This window comes from Panthera uncia (assembly GCF_023721935.1).
Source record: "Panthera uncia isolate 11264 chromosome A3 unlocalized genomic scaffold, Puncia_PCG_1.0 HiC_scaffold_11, whole genome shotgun sequence".
NCBI lineage: Eukaryota > Metazoa > Chordata > Mammalia > Carnivora > Felidae > Panthera > Panthera uncia.
Window position 1 is genome coordinate 25,646,843 of NW_026057578.1, and position 21,494 is coordinate 25,668,336.

General features: G+C 55.8%; 1 protein-coding gene across 3 annotated transcripts in view; it reads left to right on the forward strand.

Annotated features, from left to right (window-relative positions):
- The first annotated feature begins 3,730 nt into the window (after nt 1-3,730).
- Nucleotides 3,731-21,494, forward strand: part of NOL4L (nucleolar protein 4 like) — an 85,298-nt gene continuing 67,534 nt past the window's right edge. The window contains exons 1-3 of one of the 3 annotated variants that reach the window (XM_049650024.1): nt 3,731-3,880; nt 11,815-11,970; nt 17,693-17,804. In XM_049650024.1, the coding sequence (XP_049505981.1) occupies nt 11,899-11,970; nt 17,693-17,804 (184 nt within the window). In that variant the 5' untranslated portion in view covers nt 3,731-3,880; nt 11,815-11,898. Of the gene's footprint in view, nt 3,881-4,647; nt 5,368-9,013; nt 9,653-11,814; nt 11,971-17,692; nt 17,805-21,494 lie in introns of those variants that run through there. The other 2 variants (XM_049650023.1, XM_049650022.1) reach the window with 2 other exon arrangements.

Here is a 21,494-nt window from a genome sequence, read left to right on the forward strand (position 1 = left end):
CATTTAGTTCTGAAGTTGGGGGCACCTACCGTGTGCCAGAGGACAGGACAAAATGGTCCTTGCTCTTGGCCCTTAATGTCCAGTGGGGGGGGCGGGTTACTGTTTCACAAATGATAAGTGTTCTGAGGGAAGCAAACAGGGGCTGACGTGGGCTTTTGGGAGTTGCTGTGTAAGTAGGCAGTTCAGAAGGAGCTGGTCATGCCAAGACCCGTGGCAAGGGCATTCCAGGCAGAGGCAACAGTGTGTGGGGGTGGGGGTGGGCATGTGGGTGGGTAGTGGGGCAGGCTGGAGCAGCAAAGTGAGAGTGTGGCAGGGGACAGGGTGAGTGGGGGCACCCTGAGGACTCTGGGCCTCTCCCCTGAGCCTCAGTTTCCTCATCTGTGAAAACGGGGACAATGACCTTAGCCACCGGGGCTGGGGCCAGGACTCAGGAGGTAACGTACGCGGGATCTCAGCATGGTGCTGGGTACAGGATGCTCCAGGCTAACCAAGATAGCCTAACGTAGATGGCGCTATGTCTGAGGGTACAGCCCCACTCCTCCTGGTCACTTGGGGCAATAGCCCAGGGCTGTGGCATGCGTTAGCTCAGTAACCCTCCCAACAGCCCTGTGGGGTAGGGCTCTTTTCCTTCTTGCACAGATAAGGCAACTGAGGCAGCACCACAGGTCACCTAATTATCTGTTACCATTTCAATAATTCTTACTATGGGTTACCCAAGGCCTGGAACAGAGCAGATCCTTAAAGAGTATTTGTTGAATCAATGACCACACCTGGAAGCGGGGTGCTGGGCAAGTGTGGGGAGCTCCATGGGAGATTCCTATCTGTGTGCATGTGTGTGAGTGGCTCTGAGACTGGGTATAGCTGTGTGGAATTCTCTCCGGTGCCCAGGTGCGAGTCTATGTCTGACGGTGTCACACACATGTCTCCTGGAGCCCTTCCCCAAATGCCCATGGCTGTGGGGACTCTGTCAAAGTGACTGGGTGTGTGTGTGGCTGTGTCAGCCTGCGTATCACATGTGCCTACACATGTCTGTCTGGGTCCAAAGGGGCACTTGGCACCCTTCCGGGGATGGCTGGCAGGATAGGCGGCTACTGTGGGGCGGGGCAGGACGGGCAGGTTTAGGGTTCAGAGGTGAAGAGGGCAGAGTCCTCATCCTCCCCAGCCCATCCCCACCAGGCAGACAGGCAAATGGAAAAAATGTTCACACCCGGGGCGGGCAGGCGGATGGCTGCCCCACCAAGGACTGCTCTGTGCACAGAAAACAAGTTCTTCTGGTATCAGCTCAAGTTTGGCAGGAAGTGGCTTTTGGGTGGCAGGAAGCTGGATTCAGCTCATATCAGCCCCGGCCGAGGGGCAGGAGAGCACTTATCTGGGGTTAAACAGAGTTACTGAGAAGCAGGGCCCCAACGCCCTGTACCCGATAGAGCTGAGGGCACAGCCCACCCCTCCTGGTCATTTGGGATGACACATGGGGAGGGGAGGCCTCGTAAAGAAGAGTTGCCACCTGTCAAGTGCCCGTTGCACCCCAGATTCCAGACAGAGCTCATCATCCACCTCCCATGAACCCCATTTAGCAGATGTGCAGACTGAGACTCTAAGAGGCAGTGACGTGTCTGAGGTGACTAAGACAAGTGAGGAGAACGGGAGGAGAGAGACTGCGAGAAATTTATAACTATCTAGAGAAAAGAGGAAAACCAGGATAGAGGGCAAAGAGGAGAGGGGAGATGGGGACAGGACAGAGAAATTAGTTGGATGAATGCAGAGAGCCATGACTTGAGGCCAGTGGGAAGACTTCTGGGGCGCCTGCCTACTGTGTGCCAGGCCCCCCCAGGAACATCCCAACTGACCTTGAGATCCTGAACCCACTTCTCGGATAAGGGGAGTGAGACCCACAGAGCCTTGCTGGCTGAACCACACCTGGAATCTAGGTCTGATTCCAAAGCCCATGTTCCTTTAGGCCATGCCCCTATGCCCAACTTTCCGGGAAGGGAAGTGGCTGTACTAAAAGGGATGCACAATCTCACTCCCTATTCATCTGGGTACACGGTTGAGGAATTCACCAGTGGAGAGCCAGGGTTCAAACCTGCACAAAGTGGATGCAGAACTCATGTGCTTAACCGTGTGACAGGGTGTGCCAAGCACTATGCCAGAGCAGGCACAGAAAGCCACAGCTCTGCCCTCAGGCTGGGACGCAGAGGGTCCAGTCGCTGAAGCCCCAAAGCTATACCTGGTGAGAAACTGAATCTCCCAACTCCCAGCCCTGGACACTCTTGTACCCCTCCACTCAGCCCCAACTGGAGCCCCTAGGGAGTGGGCCACTGGTCCTTCTGTTCTCATCCCAAAAGCAGCACCCAAGCTGTTCCCTGGCTAGGATGCTGATTTGAAGCTCAGTTTGTATGTCGTTTGCACATTACTCAGTGCATGTCAGGAGGTACGAACATCTCCCTTTCCCAGAGAGAGCTGCTGCCCCCCCCCCCCTTGCCCTCCTCCAGACAGCAAAAATGCCAGCCGGCTAGACAGGGAGCTGCGCCCTGGCCTCTGACAGCACCCGCCTGCTGCCGCCTCCCCCATTCCCTCCTGGAGCCAAATTTAGGCAGCTCCGCTACTGAGAGATGGGGAGAGCGGAGGCAGGAAACGGTGAGGTTGGAGGCAGCCCTGCCTTGGCCTGCATAGGGTGGGGCGGCCTCAGGGGTACCCCTGTCCCTAACGCCCTTGGCCCAGCCTCCCCCAACCCCTCCTCCCCCAGGAATGCGGGCCAGGTTGGGGAACACAGGGTTCTCAGCTGCAGCCCAGGGTGCTGGCTACTCTGGCCTTCAGGGAGGAGGGAGAGATGGAGGGAGGGAGGAGGTCATGGCCGGGGCAGTGGGGAAGGGATCAGATAGCCTCCTCCAGCCCCAGACACCGGCTGCCACTGGGGACAGGAGCCTGCTCTGCTTCTCAGCACTTCCTGCCCCTCCTTGATGTGCCCACCACAGACCTGATTGTGGGGTAGGAGGCAGGAGGTACAGCTGGGCCTTTGGGGACTGAACTCCCCCCAAAGTCTCCACCAGGATGTCTCCTCCTCGGGCTAGACTTCAGCCTTGGTGGTCTTGGTTTTCCTACCTGGGAAACGGAGAGGCTGGCCTAGAATGATTTCCCAGTGTCTACCTACGGCGACAGCAACGGCTCCTGGGAGGCCTGGTAGAAACTAGGGATGTGGCAGTAGCTTTAGGCCTAGGAACTTCTTAGATTTCTCAGGTATGGCTATGTAAGAGACAGCTCCTCACTGATGTGGGATGTGGGTGGGCTGAACAGTGAAAGACCTGGGTTGCATTCCAGCCACCAGGAACCTGGGGGTGCAGTTAATAGTGCCCAGTAGCTGGGAGCATGGATCCTGGCGTCCGACTGCCTGGGTTTGAATCCCAGCTCCACCACTCTGTTCATCCTGACCGTGGGCATGCCAGTCGCCTCAGCTTTCTGTGCCTCAGTTTCCTCACCTCTGAGATGAGGGTAATAAACCTCCCAGAGCTGCTGGGAAAGTGAAATGAGGCAGTGAATATCTGGCACACATTAAGTGCACCACGATGCCAGCTACCAGTGTGACTGTTTTGTCTCCTTGAGCTGTTGGGAGGCCCCCGAAAGCTATAACGGATGTGGAGGCGATGGGGAGGCGCTGTAGCTTGGTGGTTAAATGGGCATCGGGATGGGGGTTCAATTCTGCGTGACCCCGGGGAAATGGCCACACCCCGCTGCGCCTTGGGCGGGGAACAGCACAGGCTCCTACCGCACAGGGTCTGTGAGGATTACACAGATCAGGCTTGGCACAGCGCCTGGCACATAGCGGGCGCTCCCTGAAGGAGAGCTGGCCAGATCGAATGGTACCAGCCCGCACAAAGGACAGGTGGGCAGCGTCCCGGGGATGGTTGGCGGGGGCGCGGGGGAGGGAGCGGGCGCAGGGCAGGTGCGCTGGGAGTGGGGAGGCGGGGCTGGGAGAGGGGGGAACGCGAGGGCGGGCTGGCGGGCGCGCGGGCGCGCAGCAGGTGCGTGTGGAGTGGGCGGGGCCCCGCGCGGGCGGGGTCTCCAGGTGAGCGGACGCGCGCCTGGAGGCTGGCGACGGGGGGGAGGCGCGTCACCCTGGCCCACAGCCCGAAAGCGTCCCTGTGTCTTTAACGCCCTCCTCCCCGCGTCCCCCCCCCCCCCCCCTTTGGGGCCCCCCCCCCCCAGCCGGGCTGCAGCCGCGGAGCCGTCCCCCCTGCACTGACAGCTGGTATCTAATTACTGTGTGAGAATGGAAAGTCAGGCTGTCCCAGCTCCGGGGAGAGGGGATTAACGTCTCCTGCAGAATACACTTCCTCTGGTGGGTTGCCATGGTTACTCTCATTACCTGCCTGCCCGCGAGGAGCCCGCGCGAGCCGCTCCAGCAGGCCCTCCGAACCCGGGCCCGGCGCGCGCGCACCTCCCCGCCCCTCCCCGCTTCTCCCCGCCCCTCCCCGCCGAGGCGCACGCGCGTGCGCCGTGGGGGGAAGCGAGAGCGGCCTCACCCCCGCCCTGCGCCCCGCCCCCCCGCCCGAGCAGCTGTCAGTGGCGCGCGCGGCCTGGCCGGCCCCTGCGCGCGCTGTCAACAGTCATTAGCGCGCGGGCCCTCCCCTCCCCCTCGAGCTCCCCCTTACCCCCAACCCCAGCGCAGGGTGGGGCCCGCACCTGGGGCCTCCGCTCGTTAGCGCGCCAGGCCGCCCGCCGCGGCCCCGGAGGGACCCGCCCGCAGGGCCTGCTTGGCTCAGAGCCGCCCCCTTCCGCCTAGAAGCCCCCCCTCAGCGACCCCATTCCCGGTCCTTGGCCTCGGCGCCCGAGGGAGGCGGGTCCCCAGAGTCCTGGAACGCACCCTTTCGGAGTGGTCGCGACAGCGGTCATTTATGGGGGTCTCGCCCAGGGTAGGCGCTATTTGTGCGCCACTCGCGTTCCAACAGCCGTCCTGTCACATTGTATCACCTCGACACAGGAGGAAACTGAGGCCCAGGCAGGCCATCCTTTGGCCAGGGTCAGGGCTGGATTGTCTTCAGGCCTGTGACCTCACCCCTAGGGCACTGGGGCCTCAAGGGCACCCCCAGCCCAGAATCCCGGAGTCAGGCCCGGACCCCCACCCCCATTCCCCTCCTCCTGCCCCACAGTGCCCTTGGCTGCTCTTTCCCTCCATCCCTTAACCTGGGGTCATTGCCCCTTCCTGCCAAAAGGGGGACCCTTTGACTCTTTTCCCTTCCCACCCTTTCTCCCTCATCCTTTCCAGACATCCCAGAGCTAACCAAAAAAATTAAAAAAAAAAAAAGGAAAGGAAAAAGAAAAGAAAAAGAAATATTCAGAACTGCTTGAAGGATATGGCATCCCTCAAAGGTAGCGCTGTCGTTCGGGGGGCTGATCCCAGGCACCTTTCTGTGGCCTGGGGTGTGCATTTTGGTCCCCGGCGTGATTTGAAAGAAGATGGAGGTTCAGCGAAGCAGAAAGGAGGTCTTGGAAATATGTGAGGCCTGTTCCAGATGGCAGGTGCGCCGCCGTGGCGGCCCGCACTAGCAGTTGGAAATTGTGCAAAGGGGTGGAGAGGAGGCAGGTGCTACACTGAGTCCTCAGCGCCTTGTTTACGTATTTATTTATTTATCAGGGGTGTGGTCTCCTCCCTCACCATCCAGGCCTCCAGAGCTCATTGCAACTGTGGGTCCTAAAATTCTGGTGCATCTTTGTTTTAGAGGGTTGGTGTTTTGTTTGGTTTTGGTTTTGGTTTCCAGCCCACAGTAGGTAGTATTTATAACTGAGAGATATTCAAATGCCGTCCTTGTTCCATTTAGGCAATGCCGTCCCCTCCATCACCTGAATGCCTAGCTTTACTAACGATGACTGGCTTCTCGTGGGGGTTCTGTTGAGAAAATTTCTGGCTCTCTGGGTGCGGGTCTTCATTCCAGTTTTCTTCTTTTCAGTCTCTCAGTTTAGGGTGGCTTATAAATTTCCCGTCCACCTCTTTCCTTTGCCTCTGAGAACCCTTTGCAGGAGGCTGACTCCTCCCTGTCGGGTCTTCTTTCGGCCTTGCCAGGAGCCGGAAGGAGACTTTGTAGGAACCCCCCCACCCCGTCCTCAAACTGCTACCCCCACTTGCAAAACCTCAGCCCTTCCTGAATTTATTAAAGTATGGTTTGGGGGACAGGAGGAACAGCCCCAGTTCCAGAAGTTGAAAGTAGCATGCAGCTGATATTTGCAGGAACTTTGGCTGTAATGGCAGCCACTTAGCCGGCTGGCCGAGATAGGACAGCACAGCATCCTCACATTTGCCTGTGCAATCAACCCCCTGAAGTCCTAGAGTCCCACATAAGTGGTAGCCAGAGGTGTCTCCCCCCGGGGGTGGGTTCTTCTGCTGACTGACTTTCTCCTCTGATGGCGATCTTGTTGATTTGTATGCTTTGTCAAGAGCCGGCCCTGAAATGCACCAGAAGGCCACATCCTAAGGACTTTCTATGTGGTTTCTTCCTCTGCTGTAGGAACCCAGTTGAGACATGTCGGTGCTATTTAGCCACATCCCCTCAGCCATGGCCTCCTCATTGCTGGGAGGCACACGCTGCTCTTATTGTAGTGATGCACTAGCCAGCACCCTCATGACCGGAAACAGGGAGCCCATCTCGATGGGTGTGCGACTTATTACCAGCGAGTGACTTCGAAGTTCCAGTGGAGATGACAGGCCTGAAATCCATCAGCCGTTGGACGGGGGTCTGTTTAATTGGCTTGGTGGGAAGACAGGCAAGGCTCAGGCAGATTCGGCAGCTCACCTGAGGGAGGCCACCCTGGCCAGGGACCTAATGGCCTGGCAAGATATGCTCGTCTCTTCCGGGTAGGTGTGCAGTCCTGGTGTCACAATCCTCCTGGTCCTGAGCATTCAGATCAGTTGAGGAAACTGAGGAAGCCAGAAAAGACCTGTCAAGGGGTGACCCACTGAAGTGTTAATTACTTTTGCCAGGGAGGACTTAAAAATCTGATGTCAGGACGCCGGGCACTCCTGCCCTTTCTACTCATAATTTGCATGAAGTCTCTGGACAGGTGTTTTGAATTTATACCAGCGTTGCCCAGGAAGATTCTTTTGTTCTCACCATCAGGCAAACTGGCCTTCAGTGAAGGAGAAGAAAATAATATTAGGCCTAGAAGCACAGAGCAAGCATATATTGAATGAGCCAATATCAGTTTCTTTACTCGTTACCTCCCTGTCCGAATCATGGAGGCATTCTAATCAGCAATCCTCAAAATCTGTTGTGCGTCAGAATCATCCGGGAAGCCTTGTTAAAACCCCCAGAAAGTGAGATTTGGTGGGTCTGAGGTGGGGCCGGATAATTTGCATTTCTATCAAGTCCCCAGGTGATGCGAACTCAAACAGTCTAGGGACCACCCTTTGGGGCCACTGCTGTAAATATTCTTGAAACACGAGCAGTATATAAGCAGACGTTTGGTGATTTCCTCCATAATTCGCAACCTGGCCTTTAGTTTAGAATCCACATGGACTGCTTTAAAGGAAGATGGTGATGTCCAAGAAAGGTCGTAGCTCTGTGAAATCTTTAAAACTATTGCCATGCCTGTTTTTGTTGGCCTGGGTCTGACTGGCTGTTTTGGAGTTGGCTGGTTCGAAAGGATGTAGTGTGTTGCCATGGCAATACTCTTCCCCAAGCAGGAAGGCCCCAGAGGTTGGTCCTGCGCAACTGACCGTGTATTTCTCATGGCTTTTCCCTTGAGGTGCTTCAGGGTTCCATTCCATCACTCCTGGCTGGCGGTCCCAGGAAGCCGGGGTGAGTCAGGAGGCTCTGGGCCCCCTCTTCATTCAGCCTGTAAATGAAGTGAGCTTTGTCAAGCCAAGGCCCAGCTTGCTTAGGGCCATGGATCAGATTAAGCTAATTTGGGTACAAAGCAGAAGTGGTTGGCAGGGGCATCCCACGGCTATGGGGAAGGTGCTTTCTGCTCCTTTAATTACCAGCTCTTGCCTTATAGCACTGTGTCTGGATTCTCAGCTAAGGAAGGCATGGCTCTCCTGCAGCACTTAGCATGAAGGTTATTACCTCTATGGATGCAGGGCATGGCAGAGATGTCTCGCACGTGACTGCCATGGGATCCCTTTGTTCTCTTCCCAGGGTTCTCCTTGAAGGACAGACAGATATCCTGGTGTTCTTCCCTTAGGGTGTAGCACACATGGTGTCCAGGTGGCCACAGCTCACCAGAGGACAGTTCAAGGTGGGGCTCTGCAGACCTTGTGTGGTTTGAATTTGGGTTGCTTACAAGCCCTTTCCTTTCCCGTGTACATCTCTGCAGTTGAGAGAGACCAGTTATAGGACCCAGGTTTGAACATCAGGGGAGATCACAATAGATTTTTAAAGCGGGAGCTACTGAAAATGATCCCTGAAGAGTTTCTTTGGGGCAATTTTGTAGTCACATTGGACCAGGTACAAAGCTGTTGGGTACTCGTGTCTGCCTTAGAATGGGGGTGAAAGGCTGGGACAGAGATGGGCCAGGCACTGGGCAGTGAGGTTTGCTGTTTAATCTGGGTTGGTTAGTTACACCTTGACTTTCAGAAAATTTATTTTAAGTTTGTGTGACAGCCTTAGCATGTTACTTAGGAATTGCATAGGACTATGCATCTCCTCTGATGGTGGGTATTGCCTTGGGGGACCCGTGCTGTAACCTGAATGGATCAGAGGGACAGGACATAAGAGCAAATTCCTAAACACAAAATGTCCAAATTCAGTGGGTCCAGAGGGAAGAGATGAACATTTACAAGCCTATATGTGCCAGATGCCTGACATACACTCTTAGCCGAATCTTTGGAACAGCCAACAAGGACTTTCTAGGCCCATTTTACAGGTGAGGAAACTGAGTTTCAGGAGGTCAAGAAGTGGGGTGCCTGACTGGCTCAGTTGGTGGAGCATGCAACTCTTGATCTCAGGGTTGTGAGTTCAAGCCCCACATTGGGTGTAGAGATTACTTAAAATTAAAAAAAAAAAGAAAAAAAAAGGTCAAGAAGGAACCTGCCCAAGGTCACCAAGCTGGTTAGGGGACACTTTCCATTTCACTTACCTGAAATACTGTCTTTCATCAGATTATTTTCTTTCTACATTCCTTCCCACCAAATTTTATCTCCATTTTCCAGAGGTGCTACATTCTTGCTTGAAATGGTTTTACAAGCAGAGAGGTCTATTCACTTTTAAGCAGCTAAGCCCCTCATTATGCCTCTAGATTCAGATTATCAAAATGTTGTGGAACTACCCACCTCATTATACTTTTTTTAATATACTTTTTTCTATTAAAGCTTAGCAGACATATAGAAAAGTACACAGATTGTAAAGTTTAGATTAATGGCTCTTTACAAACCGAACACACCTGTAAAACTACCACCCAGCTCAAGAAATAGAAACCCAGTTATATTTTTATTCTTATGATCCTTTTGTTAGTTTTTGCCAACATGAACCTCTGGTTAGAAGGATATTATTACTGGACTGTCATAATATTTGTCTCATCCAACTCTGTCACAGCAGTATTTGAAGATCCCCAAAATGCTGGGTAGTTACAAGTCAGCTAATGATCAAGTTTGTCACTGATGAGCCCCGTTTACAGATGGCCCAGGACGTCAGAGGGGACTTCAGATACCCCCAGGAAAGAGGTAACGGTAACTCCTGAGAGAGTTTAAGAAAAGAAGAGTCATGGAATTTTACAGCTCAGCTCATAAGTGAAGCTCAGGGAGGCTGAAGAGTTTGCCCACAATCTCACAGCAAGGAAGCAGGGCCAGCAGGCAGCTCCTCCTACACACACACACACACACACACACACACACACACACACCACACCACACACCAGATGCATGCTATCTGAGAAGTCCCCATTGAAATGGATCCTGACTAGGAAGGAAGCCATTGGCAAGAGGAGCTGTACAGGGCCAATAGGGTCACCACCCAGGGTCACCACCCACGGATGCTGCCCACTGGCTGTAGGATTTGGCACCCTCCACTGCAGATACCCATCTGCTCTCAAGTGGGCCACTGGGAAAGAGACAGCCCTATTTGCCCATCATGGCATATTGGGAAAGTTGCTGGACAAAACCAAGCCCCGTCTGTGGCCAGAATGTTCTGTGAGCAAGTGTCCCATTTAGCACCGCCTCTGTTTTCCTTGGACTGCAAAGACCGAGGTCTTAAACCAGCTCTGCCACTTACCAGGCACCATACCACAGGCAGGTCCTGACCCCAACAACCTCCCAGGCTTGTCACAATGTTCAGCCCTATCATAGCTAGGGGAAACTAGCTATGGAAACTAGCTAAGGAAACGACAAAGCCCTTCTTAATTATAGTATTTGTGTAGCAGTTCCTATGGGCTGGGCTTGCTGCTAAGTGTTCCACACGCATCTCAGTTCTTCCTCTCTGTAGCTCATAGGAAAGGTGCTTCTGTTATCCCCCTTTTCTAGATAAAGGAGCTGAGGATTAGAGAAGCAAAATAACGGCTGAGGGTCACACAGCCACTTCGATGATGGGCCGCAAACTGAGGAAGCGTATGTCTCAACTACCCTGCCTGGCTGCTGCTTATAGTCAGTCAGGCGTTCGGTTATTTACTGAGCCTAGTATGTGTCCGGCATTGTTCTAGGTGCTAGGGAGACAGGCAAGAGCCAAGAGATGAAGTGCACATCCTCATAGAGCTGATGTTCTTGAGCCGTGAGCAAGATCCTTTAGGAAAGAATTCTCTGGGAGATTTGTGTTTTGGACAGTTTTAGAGACTCTCCTATCTCCTTTTCCCCCATCTTCCCCCTACACACACACACACACACACACACACACACACACACACACACACCTGGTTGCTCTTAATCTGTGAAGCTCCCCAGAGCTCTCCAGGTCTCCCCATAGGGAGATGATGGCTAAGAGCCGGGTGTCCCCGAGCATGTGTGTATCCTGTGCCCTATGAATAAAGACCTCACTCTGCAGTCTGTTCCCTTATGGACCCGGCCACACACCACCCCCCCCAGCCTCATGCCCTGCAGTTTCCTGGTTCCCTCCCATCCCTGCTGGTGGGAGACAGCAGGTGTCTGCCCAGCAGCAGGACCCCCTTCTCAATCCTGGCACACCTTTTCAGGACCAGCTGACAGCACCCCTGCCAGCCTTGTAAGAGGCTCAGGGGCCCACGGCCACCTTGCTCATGAGGCCCCGCCACCTCCACGTGGCCTTGTGTCTGTTATTCTCTGTATCTCCACACACAAAGAGCCTGGGTCTGCTGCCGGCGCTCAGCTGCTGGAGTGGGGAGGGCCGGCAGCGGTGAAAAGCTTTTCAGAAAGGCCAGGGTGGAGGCAGGAGTCACCCAGGTGATCCGAGCCATTCCCCTGGGACCCCAGCCCGGGACCACAGTGAAAGGTTACTGCTAATTGGCGAGCTCCTGATGGGGCTGCATCTATTTAGCACCCCCCCCCCTCCCCAGAGACTTCCAGGATGGTCTTGGCACAGCATGTGATTCGAGAGCTCCCCGCCTGAGTCTGGCACAATCTGTCTGAAATTGTGAACATGGAGCCTCTTGGTTTTTTAATTTGTATTTTCGTTGTTGTCGTTCTCTTCCCATTGTTTCTGGTAGATTTGGTAGCAGCAGCCGCCCTGACTCTGGTGCCCCTGTCTCTAGGGCTCTTTCGGCAGGCTCCTTCCACCCCCAACCCTCCAGACCTACCTCTGGAGGCCTTGCGGGTCAGGGAGCAGCGCCGTCCCTGCCCCCGACCCGTTGCCAGGCCTCAGGGCCCAGCTCTCACCCTGCCATCATCCCTGACACTAACACAGCTTGTCCACCCTGTCGCAGGGGGCAGATGGCCTGTCGGAGCCGGAGGGCATCTCTCTGAAGCGGGTCGCTGTGGTGGAAGATTTCTTTGACATCATCTACTCGATGCATGTGGAGAGCTCAGCGGAGCCAGGCAAAGCCCCCAAGCACGCTGGGCAGAAGAAAACCTACCGAGCGGTGAGATTTCTGTCTCTGGGCCTCTGTGGGCAGCCCCAGGCCTTGGCAGGAGGCCATGGGCTCCGCACATGTTGGGCGGGGGCGGGGCAGGGAGCTGAGGCATGATGAAACGGCCTGTGGGGACCCAGGGGGGCACAGGGCAAGGGCATGGCAGCCAGAGATGGCTCAAGGGGGGCGAGGGGGCGGGTTCTGTGGTCTGAGCACAAAGGAGAGGCAGGTTGAAGGGAGCGAGGGAGGGAAGGAGAGGGACGAGGGCAGGAGCAAAGCCCTCTTCCTGGTTTCTGCTTCACTCATTCCCCTCCCCACCTCCCACCCCAGCCCCTTGCAGCCTGTTCTGGGACTGTGGGGGTAGGGGTGCCTAGATAATAATAATCGAAAGAGCAAATGCTTCCATGGCATTTACTGTGTGCTAGGCCTGCCCTAAATGCTTCCTGTGTGAGTTCGTCCGGTCCTCCACCACCCTGTGAAGTCAGTACAACAAGTTCCCCAGGGGAAGTCTGAGGACCTGGTCCCTACCTTTGAGGGAACAAGAACCCTGAGGGCATTCAGCAAAGGCACCTCCAGAACCCTTACGTTCATATTATTGCTAAGCCAGTGAGGGCTTCATGGAGAAGATGGTGCATAAGCTGGCATTCTAAGCTTGGGTAGGCAGAAGGGAGCAGAGATGGTGATCTAGGGCTAGGAAACGTCACACATGGGGAGGTGTGGGAGACAGTGGCTAGAGAAGGAGGAGCCTGCCTGCCTTCTGGTCCCGTCCCCCTGTTGACTGTCATTGCCACGGATCATGCACAGCTCTGAACCCAAGACCCACCACTAAACCAGTAAAGCCAAACACTATACGTTCATTCAAGCCTCAGAGCAATTTTGTGATGGAGGCACTATGGTCCCATTTTGCAGTTAAGGAAACCAAGACCCAAAGAGTTGATCTACGGTCACACAGCACTTATGTGACAGACAGCTGGTGTTCTCATGCCCCCTGTGTGTCAACTTTCTCTCTGGCTTCTTACCTGCCCCTCTGTAACTGGACTTCCCCACCCAAGGCAGCTGTGAACTCCACCCCTACCCCAAATTCTTCATATAAATAGCCTTGGACTGCTGTGGAGGTAGCCTGTATAAGTCTATAATTTTCCTATACGGCCTGAGTTCTGAGGGTGTTCCCACCAGAGGGTCATAGATGAAGGGAGGGACAGCCAAGCCAGGGCCTTTGTGGGCCCCTTGGTATTACTGAGACCCAACACATTTTCTAAGCATTAAATTTGTCAGTGCTGGGCAGTTTGCGTGTGCCAGGCTCTGCACTCAGCAGTTTCCTGTGCACCAGCTCTCTGAGCCTTCACTCGTACAAAGAGTGTGTATGTATACATACATATGTGATGGAGGTTATGTATATATATGTGTGTATACACACACACACACACACACAGATATATGTATATGTTAATGTTACCTCCATTTTACAGATGAGGAAAATGAGGCTTAGAGGGACACATAACCTGCCTTGAGGTCACCCCTCTGATGCTTGGAGGCAGGCAGCTGGACCCAGAGCCTGTGCCCTGACCGGTACACATCCTGCCTCTCCACAAACCCCCCGTGTGCAGCTAGTAAGCCCCAAGACTTGTTGTGGTCAAGGTAAATGGGCTTGGGCCAGCCAGACCATGTGACTTCCCTGGTCCCCTTCGTGTCTAGCACCAAGCCTCACCCACAGGCACTCCCTGGGTATTTACGAAGGCTGGGTCTGCGGCCTCCATGCTGTAGAGAGGGCTGGGCTGGGCTGGTTCCGCCAGCCTCTGTGTCCCTGGGCCCTGTGTCCAGCCCTTTGCTCTGCACTTCCTGGCTTCCCGTCCATATGCCCGCCGCGTGCCCCACTTCCCGCTGCCCAGCCTGGAGCTGGCACATGACTGGCAGTGGGCCAGCTGGGCTGTGCACAGAGCTGGAATTTCAGCAGCAGGGCCAAGGCTGAGTGGAGCAGGCCAGGGCCCTCCTGCAGCGGGTGTGAAGGCCAAGGGGGCTGCTGCACCTCCCTCCCCACCGTGTGCCTCCTCTCCCTTCCCCCTCCTCTTCCCCATCTGTCACCCTTCTCTTGCCACCCTTTCCTTTTTGGGGGGTGGGGGTGGTGCCTGGATGCTTTTGTCCCCCTGCTTTTCATCTGCTCCCATTTTCCTCAACCCAAGCATAGCTCTTCAGTCCCATCCATGCCAGGGAAAGAGCCCCCAAGGAAACTCTGTGCTGACGACTGCAGAGAGGCACAGCCTGGCACAGTGGGGTTTACATCAGGCCCCCGGCTGAGGGTTTTTTGGACCTGTCTCTGTGTGTTTTGCCAAACCTGAATCCTGGGACTTACTTGCCATCTCTAGGGCACCGGAGACCTTCCAGATTCTTATAGGCCTGGGGTGCCTGCAGGAAGCAGGGGGCTGGAAGGGAGATGGGCAGACTTGTTCAAGGGTATTGAAGGAGGCACATTATTCTGTGGGAAAAAGAAGCTTCTAGCACCTACCACTATCCAGCAATAGATCAGAGAGGGCAGGTAATGAGCTTTCTGAAACTGAAGGTATATGAGCCAGGGATAGATGGCCATTTAAATGGATAATGCAGGGGATTCCCATTTTGGAAGAGAAGCTCCTGCCTTATGCTGCCTCTGATGCAGTGTGACCAGAGGATCCAGAGGCTTCGCAGGGGGACTTGCCTATGCCAGGGTCTGGGGAGGGTTCCAAGTGGTGCTACAGAGTTCTCTGAGCCCACATAGAGGACTGGGCCTCTTTCAAGGGGGCTTTTCTGGTGTCCGCACCCATCTGGGTTGGAGCAAACTCTTTGCTTCCTTCCTCTCTCCCAGGGTGCTGGTAAGCTAGATCAAACTACGGAGTCCGGATCTGGCTGCCCTGACCACTCTGGAGGTGGGGCCAGATGTGGTCAGCAGCTGCTCCAGGCCCACCGCGTGCTAATCCACCGCAGGGCAGTGGCACGATCTTGTAAAGTGGTGCAAATCCCCCCAATTGGCCTCATCTGTCCTTGTCAGCCCCTGAGCTGGGGAGCGAAATGGGGCCTTACAAGTCAACGACTCTGCAAATAGCTTCTGCTCTCCCTGCCAGTGAAATCTCCTTTTTACCATGAGGGAAAACGTAAAAGGCAAATGCACTTACGGGTCTCAGTGTCCAGGCAGGAAGCCCTGAAAGCAAGGCAGCAGCAGGCAGCCGAGGGAAGCTGGGTGGGGACAGTGGTCCTGGGCTCCCCTCCTTAAACACAGCAGCTCCATCTCTATCTGTTTCACACGTTGGCCTTCAGCGTAAGAGACTACTTCCAGAACTGTGTCCGGAGCTCTAAAACTATCTGAAAACCACCACCCTATTGACTAGAGCATGAGCTAGGATTGTCTTCCTCTCTTCAGCTCATCCCGAGTCCTGTGGCCTTGGGCATCCATGCTGTAGAACAGAAATGGATGTCCCATTTCTCACGTGGACAAGCCAGGAGAGTGAACCAAAAGATGCCCGGAGGAGGCCGAAGGCCACACATTGCCCCCTCCTCCATGCCAGCCCCTACAGCAGCGTGGAGCTGGGCTAGACGCTGCACCTCCCTGACTCCCCATGGAGCACTTAGTGAGGCTGCAGACATTCCAGCCACCCAGAGCAGGGCTCCCTCCTGGCCCTCAGATGGCTCCAAGGACTCCTCACCTATACTTCTTGGGTCCACCCCAGCCACCCCCGTGTGGGACCCAGGTCCAGAAGGTGTGCGCCCCGTGCCCCCTGGCCAGCTTTGCGTACGGCTGGGGTCCCTGCCGAGGCCAAGGGAGCTGCGGCTACCATCCTGGCCCCTGGGCTGGGCCCTCCTTGGGAACTAACCCTGAGCCCTCGGTGGGTCAGGTGCAGCCAGGCCGGGAGGGCTCTCCTTGAGCGCTGGGAAAATGATTTCTCTGCCCAGCGGCGGGTGAGCTCTGTATAGTGAATCGTGCTGTCCCTCTGGAACTTTCCTCCTTTCTCAGCAGACTATGACCCTCCTCCCCCAAGCCCTCAGCTCACCTCTCCTAGGTCTGACCTGGGATATCACCCCTTCTGTTGCGGCACCTCGGAGGTCACCTGTTTGCCCGACTCAGCCACACCCCCCTCTTTGTCCAGCAGGTGCCCTTCCCTCTTGCCCGTTTACTCCTGCAGCCGGCAGCCCTTCAGTGGGGCCCACCCCTCCCAACCCTGAAGGCCTGAGAGGTGCACACCACCCGCCACCCATAAGACTTCCAGGCAGGTGGGGCTGAGAATGAAGATGTCCACGTGTGTGGCAGGAAGGCCCCCATCCCGCAGCCCTGAGACCGGAGGAGGATGGGCTGCGTGCCCTCCCATCCACTGGCTCCAATCAGAGAGCTGGGGTTTGCCCTTGTCCCTGACCTCCAGAGGAAGGCAATCAGACAGGGAATTTGGAAGGGAGATAACTCATCAAGGAGACTGCCTGCTCTGCAGAGCATCAAATCAGCTGAGAAATAACAATTGTGTCACCAAAATTAACTCTGCGTTTGCAGCCGGCCACCGAGCAGGAGTAGCCCCCGAGGTCCACAGGCCAGCTGAGCAGGGGGCACGGCCTGGCCCCCGTGCTGGGACCCTGCCCCCCCCCCCCAGCCCCATCCGCTCTGCCCTACCCTACTCCGCCTCCTGATCGCCACAGAGATGGGACAGGGTGCTCGTGCACCTCCAAGCAGCAGACCTGGTGCGGTCCTGGAGAGCAGTCCCCACCCCCTGAGGGCTGACCAGAGCCCTCCGCCAACTTTCCCCGCTGGGCTGCGGCGAGGAGGGAGGAATGCTGGGGTGATGCTGCCCCTTAGTGGAGAGGAGCGGAAGGGCTCCGGCTCTGGGAAACGTGCGAACACCAGCGGCTGGGCAGCTACCGGCCTCAGCCAAGGGAACCTGGGCCTAAGAGGCGGCCAAACCAGGGCCAGTCCATTTCCCAAAACCCAGAGCGAGAGGAGATGGCCTGGGCTTCTGGGACTGCACCCACTTCTCCACTCCCCTGCCCAGCCTGTTTCTTGTATTCCCTCCCATCTATTCCAACTTCCTTCCCACACCTGCTTTCTCCTCCCTGGCTAGGGGAGGCCCTCTGGAGGCAACTATGGAGGACAGGCTTTTGGTCCAGCACTGCCTCTAAAGAGCTGTGTGACCTTGGGCAAGTCGGTTTACCTCTCTGGGCCTTGTGACCTCACCTGGAACATAGGGGTCATTGGCAGCCCAGTCTGAAAAACCTGATCCCTTGGCATCAGACTTTCACAGCTCTCTCTAAAAATGTTCTTGATCTGTGAGTTATTGCAGGAAGAGCTTATAGAACCTTGGGCTCTGTTCATAGGCCCGGAGCCAGTAGCTTTGTAAGTGGGTCTCCGTTTACCCATCTCTAAGAATGGAAATTTTTCCTCCTCCCGTAGAGCAATGCTTATAAGCTAATTTTTCAGTAGCAACAATAAAATGCTCTGAGAGGAGTATTACTTATTAAAACATAGGTTAGATAATGTTTACGTGTTTTGCTTTCTCAGTTTTTAAGCTCCTTTATTCAAAATTTTAGAACAAATGGTTTTCCGTAAGAGTCCTCACTCATTTCCATGGCTAAGAATTGAGGGCACCTGCCACCTGCTCCTCGAATCCCTTCCCTTCCTGGCAAGGGCCAACCACCTGCCACCTGAGCACTGACCTCGGTGACCTGGTGATCAAGTGACCTCCCCCTGGGTCCATATGATGAGCAAACCTCCTCTCTCCCCCAGATTGCAGAGACCTATGCCTTCCTTCCGCGAGAAGCCGTGACTCGATTCCTGATGAGCTGCACAGAGTGTCAGAAGAGGATGCACTTTAATTCCAATGGCCTGGAGCCCAAAGGTAGGGGAGAAGGCAGGCATGCTGGTGCCTTGGGGGAGGTTGTGCAGGGAAAGGCCCTCCCACCAGCAGGGCCTGCCCTTTGCTGGCACAGACAGAAAAGTGCATGGCCAGCAGTTGTCTCAATTCCCAGAGGCCAGTGTGGGTCCATGCCTAGAGAACTTCGTTGTTGGTTTGGTTGGGGGTTTTTTGGGGGTTTTTTTTCAGCTTAAAAAAATGTCAGGTTTTATTTAAAAAACCAATGGTATATTCCTACCTCCTTTTAAGACCCTCTTCTCCCACTGAGGTTCCTGGTGGCAATGATCACCTCGCCCTAGTCCCTGAGCACCTTAATACTTGCCACCCAAGCCTCACTCTGGGCAGTGTCCTCATGGGTCTGGTCTCACCATCATGACTGTGAGCTCTCTGAAGACAGGAGCACCCCCCTCACCACGGGTACCTCTGTACCCTGTAGCCCCACACCTACCAGTAGTCGGTCCTCCCTCAGTGTTTATTCCCTCGCTGTGAACATCCAGGAAATCTGTGGGAATTACCTCGAATGCAAATGCCCAGAGCACTTGTGACCAGGCAAAGTTGGTTCCTTGGGCCAGTGTCCATGCTCTCCAGCTCTGCCCTGCCCCCTGAGATGCAGCAAGGACCCCCATTTCAGTCCTCCTCAGCCCCTCACCCTGAGCACGCCCAGAGGCCTCCGGCAAGTCTGGGGCCCATTTGTTCGCAGGTGGCTTTGGCACAGCAAGGTGGGCCGATACATGTGGCCGGTGTGACTGTAACTCTGCCCTGAGAAATGGTGCTCAGGTGGGTGATTTATCAGGGCTTCTAGGCTGCTCCTGGGCATCAGGTCTGTAAAGGTTGCTGAAGTCAGTGGGTGTTTTGCCTGAGGATGGGAACAGACTCAGACTGAAGGGCAGGCTGTTCACTTTGGGTGGTACTCAAGTGGCACCCCCCATTTCTGGGGAAGGAAAAATCAACAACAAAGCTCAAGCAAAGTAGATGACAACAAAGAAATTGGAGCCTAGGTATCAAGTGTTCTGGGGTTTTCTCACTTTGGTGATCTCTGCTGACTCACCAAATCCAGAAGCCTTCCTGTCCATGGGGTTGCTAGGCCATGGCTGCTTCACCAGGCACATTGGGTAGCTTCTAAAGTATGGGCGACAGGAACAAGTGTGGTTAATGCCTCACAAACGCTGGGTTCCTGGTTTAAGAGCAGAGCCCCCAAGACCACACTGGGTAGGTCTGAATCTCTGCCAGTCAGCAGCTATGCATCCTAAACAAGTGACTTCGTCTCTCTGAGCCTCAGTTTCCTCATCTGTGAAGTGGAGTGAATCATGGGACCTACGTCAGGGGGCTAAGGTTGGAGAGTTAATCCCTGTACCCCGGCACAAGAGGAGGGAATCGTGGTGGTTGTAGCTATTATGGTAATGCGCATGCCTCAGAGGCCCCCGCCCCACTGGGCCTGGCCCTGGCTGAGTGGCTGCAGCCTTGGGCCAGGGCAGTGTCTGGTCCCTGCAAATAGGCCAGGAGGGCTTTCCCTGCCGCACCCCTACCCTGTCAGGGTCTGAGTCCCAGGGGCACGTGCCCTGGTGGTGGCTGCCTGTCCCCTCCTGTTCTGGCCTAATTGTTTCCATAGCAACTGGCGGAGTCACACTGAAGCACTAGCCTAGGGGAACAGAGGCCAGGCCAAGAGGGACTGCATTTGTGGGCCGCTCCGGGGTGTCTGCAGCCTCCCTCTCTGTTCTGGTCCCTTGCTCTCTGCCGGTGTGGAGGACGTCCCTCACCCCCCGCCCCCCAACTCCTCAGTCTCCAGGCTGCAGCTCCGCTTCTCCTCATCTGTGGGCTTCGGCATGGCCAGCGCGGCCAAGAGGGCGATGCTGAGCACAGCGGCAGCCGGTTTCTTCTCCAGGCTGCCACCATCAGGCCCCCACCCCCAGGGAGGAGGAGGGAGGAGAGTGATGGGAGGGAGGTGGAGAAGGAGAGGGAGAGGGGGAGAAAGAGAGAGAGAGAGAGAGAGGGAGAGAGAGAAAGAACGCGCGCGCGTACTCACGCCAGGAGGGAACCGCCTAGAATATAAACCAGCTCCGTGTGCTCTGTGCTGGAGCCTCCCTTCCCGGGGGTGTGCTCCAGGCAGGACAGAGCACAGGAGGCGTAAAGCTGCGTGGTACCCATCCTTGCCGGTCCTCAGGCAGAATGCCACTTCTCTGCCCCCGGGAGAGGAGCTTCCCATGCAGGGAGAAGAGGAGACACTGAGGGAGCAGGAGACGGTGCGACCCACGGAAAAGCCTGGGCTGGGGGTCCAGCAGACCTGGGTGTGGTGCCTGGTCCCTGTTGTATGTCCTGTGGCAGGCTGGGGACCTCCCTGCTCCTAACAGCTTGTATGATCCTACGAGGTATCCATCCCACCTTGCCGCTGAGAAAACGAGGCACAGACAAGTGTCATGGTGCAATCAGTTGTCCAAGCCCTACCAGAAGGCAGGAGAACTTATTTTATCATCATCAAGATGGGAGTATTGCCTCCCTCATGGAGCTGAATTAAAGGAGCCTATTCTGTAGGGCATCTGGTGTGGCAGGTACCTGGGGAACATCAGCCCGTTTCTCCCACCCTATTAGGTGTCTGCACCATGGTGTTGAGACACAAGAATGCCAATGTTCAGGTGGCCCCGCAGGGAGACCTCCGGTCAGTCAGCCTACCTAGGTGAGCACCCTGGGTCCACAACCTGGTCGCTAAGCAAAAGGGAAGAGCTTGGTTCTGGAAGCTGCCAGTGAAGAGCTCTGGAGTGGGAAAGGCTCCCCTGTCTGCTTAATGGCTAGAGGCATTAGCTGCCTGGGCCACCCTTGCCAGCTGGCAGGGCGTCCCTTCTCCTACCCCAGCTAAGAGCCCACAGCGCTGGTCTCCCGCAGTGCTGGCCTCCCTGGATGAAGCCATACTGCTCGCTCTTTCGTAGGCGCCCCTGCCATGCCAGCCCTCCCCCCTCCCTCTCCTGCCCCAGGCCCCAGAGGCAGGCCTGGGTTCCTGTCCCAGGAAGGTGGGGCAGGAGGGGGACAGGGAACAGGATGGAGACTTCTCAAGGGGCTGTTGGGAAAACTCCTGGCTTCCTGGCCTCGTGTTAAAAAGAAAGAAAGGAAGCAAAGCAGCCTCCCCTGCTCAGCAGTTTGTCCCCGACAGAGCCTGGGGGCCTGGACCGTCCCCTGCCCTCCCCCCAACTCCAGGAGCACAAACAAAGGAGGCAGCTGAGGATCAGGAAGTCCAGGGATGGGAAATTCCAGGGCCTCCCGGCTCCACACTCCTTTTCCACCACCCCACAGCAAGTCCAGGCGGAGATGGGACAGAGTGAGAACCGGGTGTGCCCTCAGACCAGCCCTAGCTCCTGGGGAAAGGGCCTCTGGAGGCATGCTCCGGTTTTCTCCGATCCGATGTGGCAAAATATTATTTGCAAGGCAGCAAACTAGGAGTTAGCAGTGGGCAACCCAGTTACCTATTGAAGGGTCCCTGCCTTGGAGACAGAGTTGTCCACTCAGGTGGTGATTCATTCACAGCCAGGCCCAGACTCCTCTGCCTCAGTCCAACCCCCTCTGTGCCCCCCCCCCCCCCCCCCCCTCCCTCCTTTCCTCCCTTCACGTGACCCCATTGCAGCTGGTTCCTAGGCCCCTGCAGAGTCTTTCCAATGCTGGCCTGGTTGCTGGCTTGGCCTGGCCCAG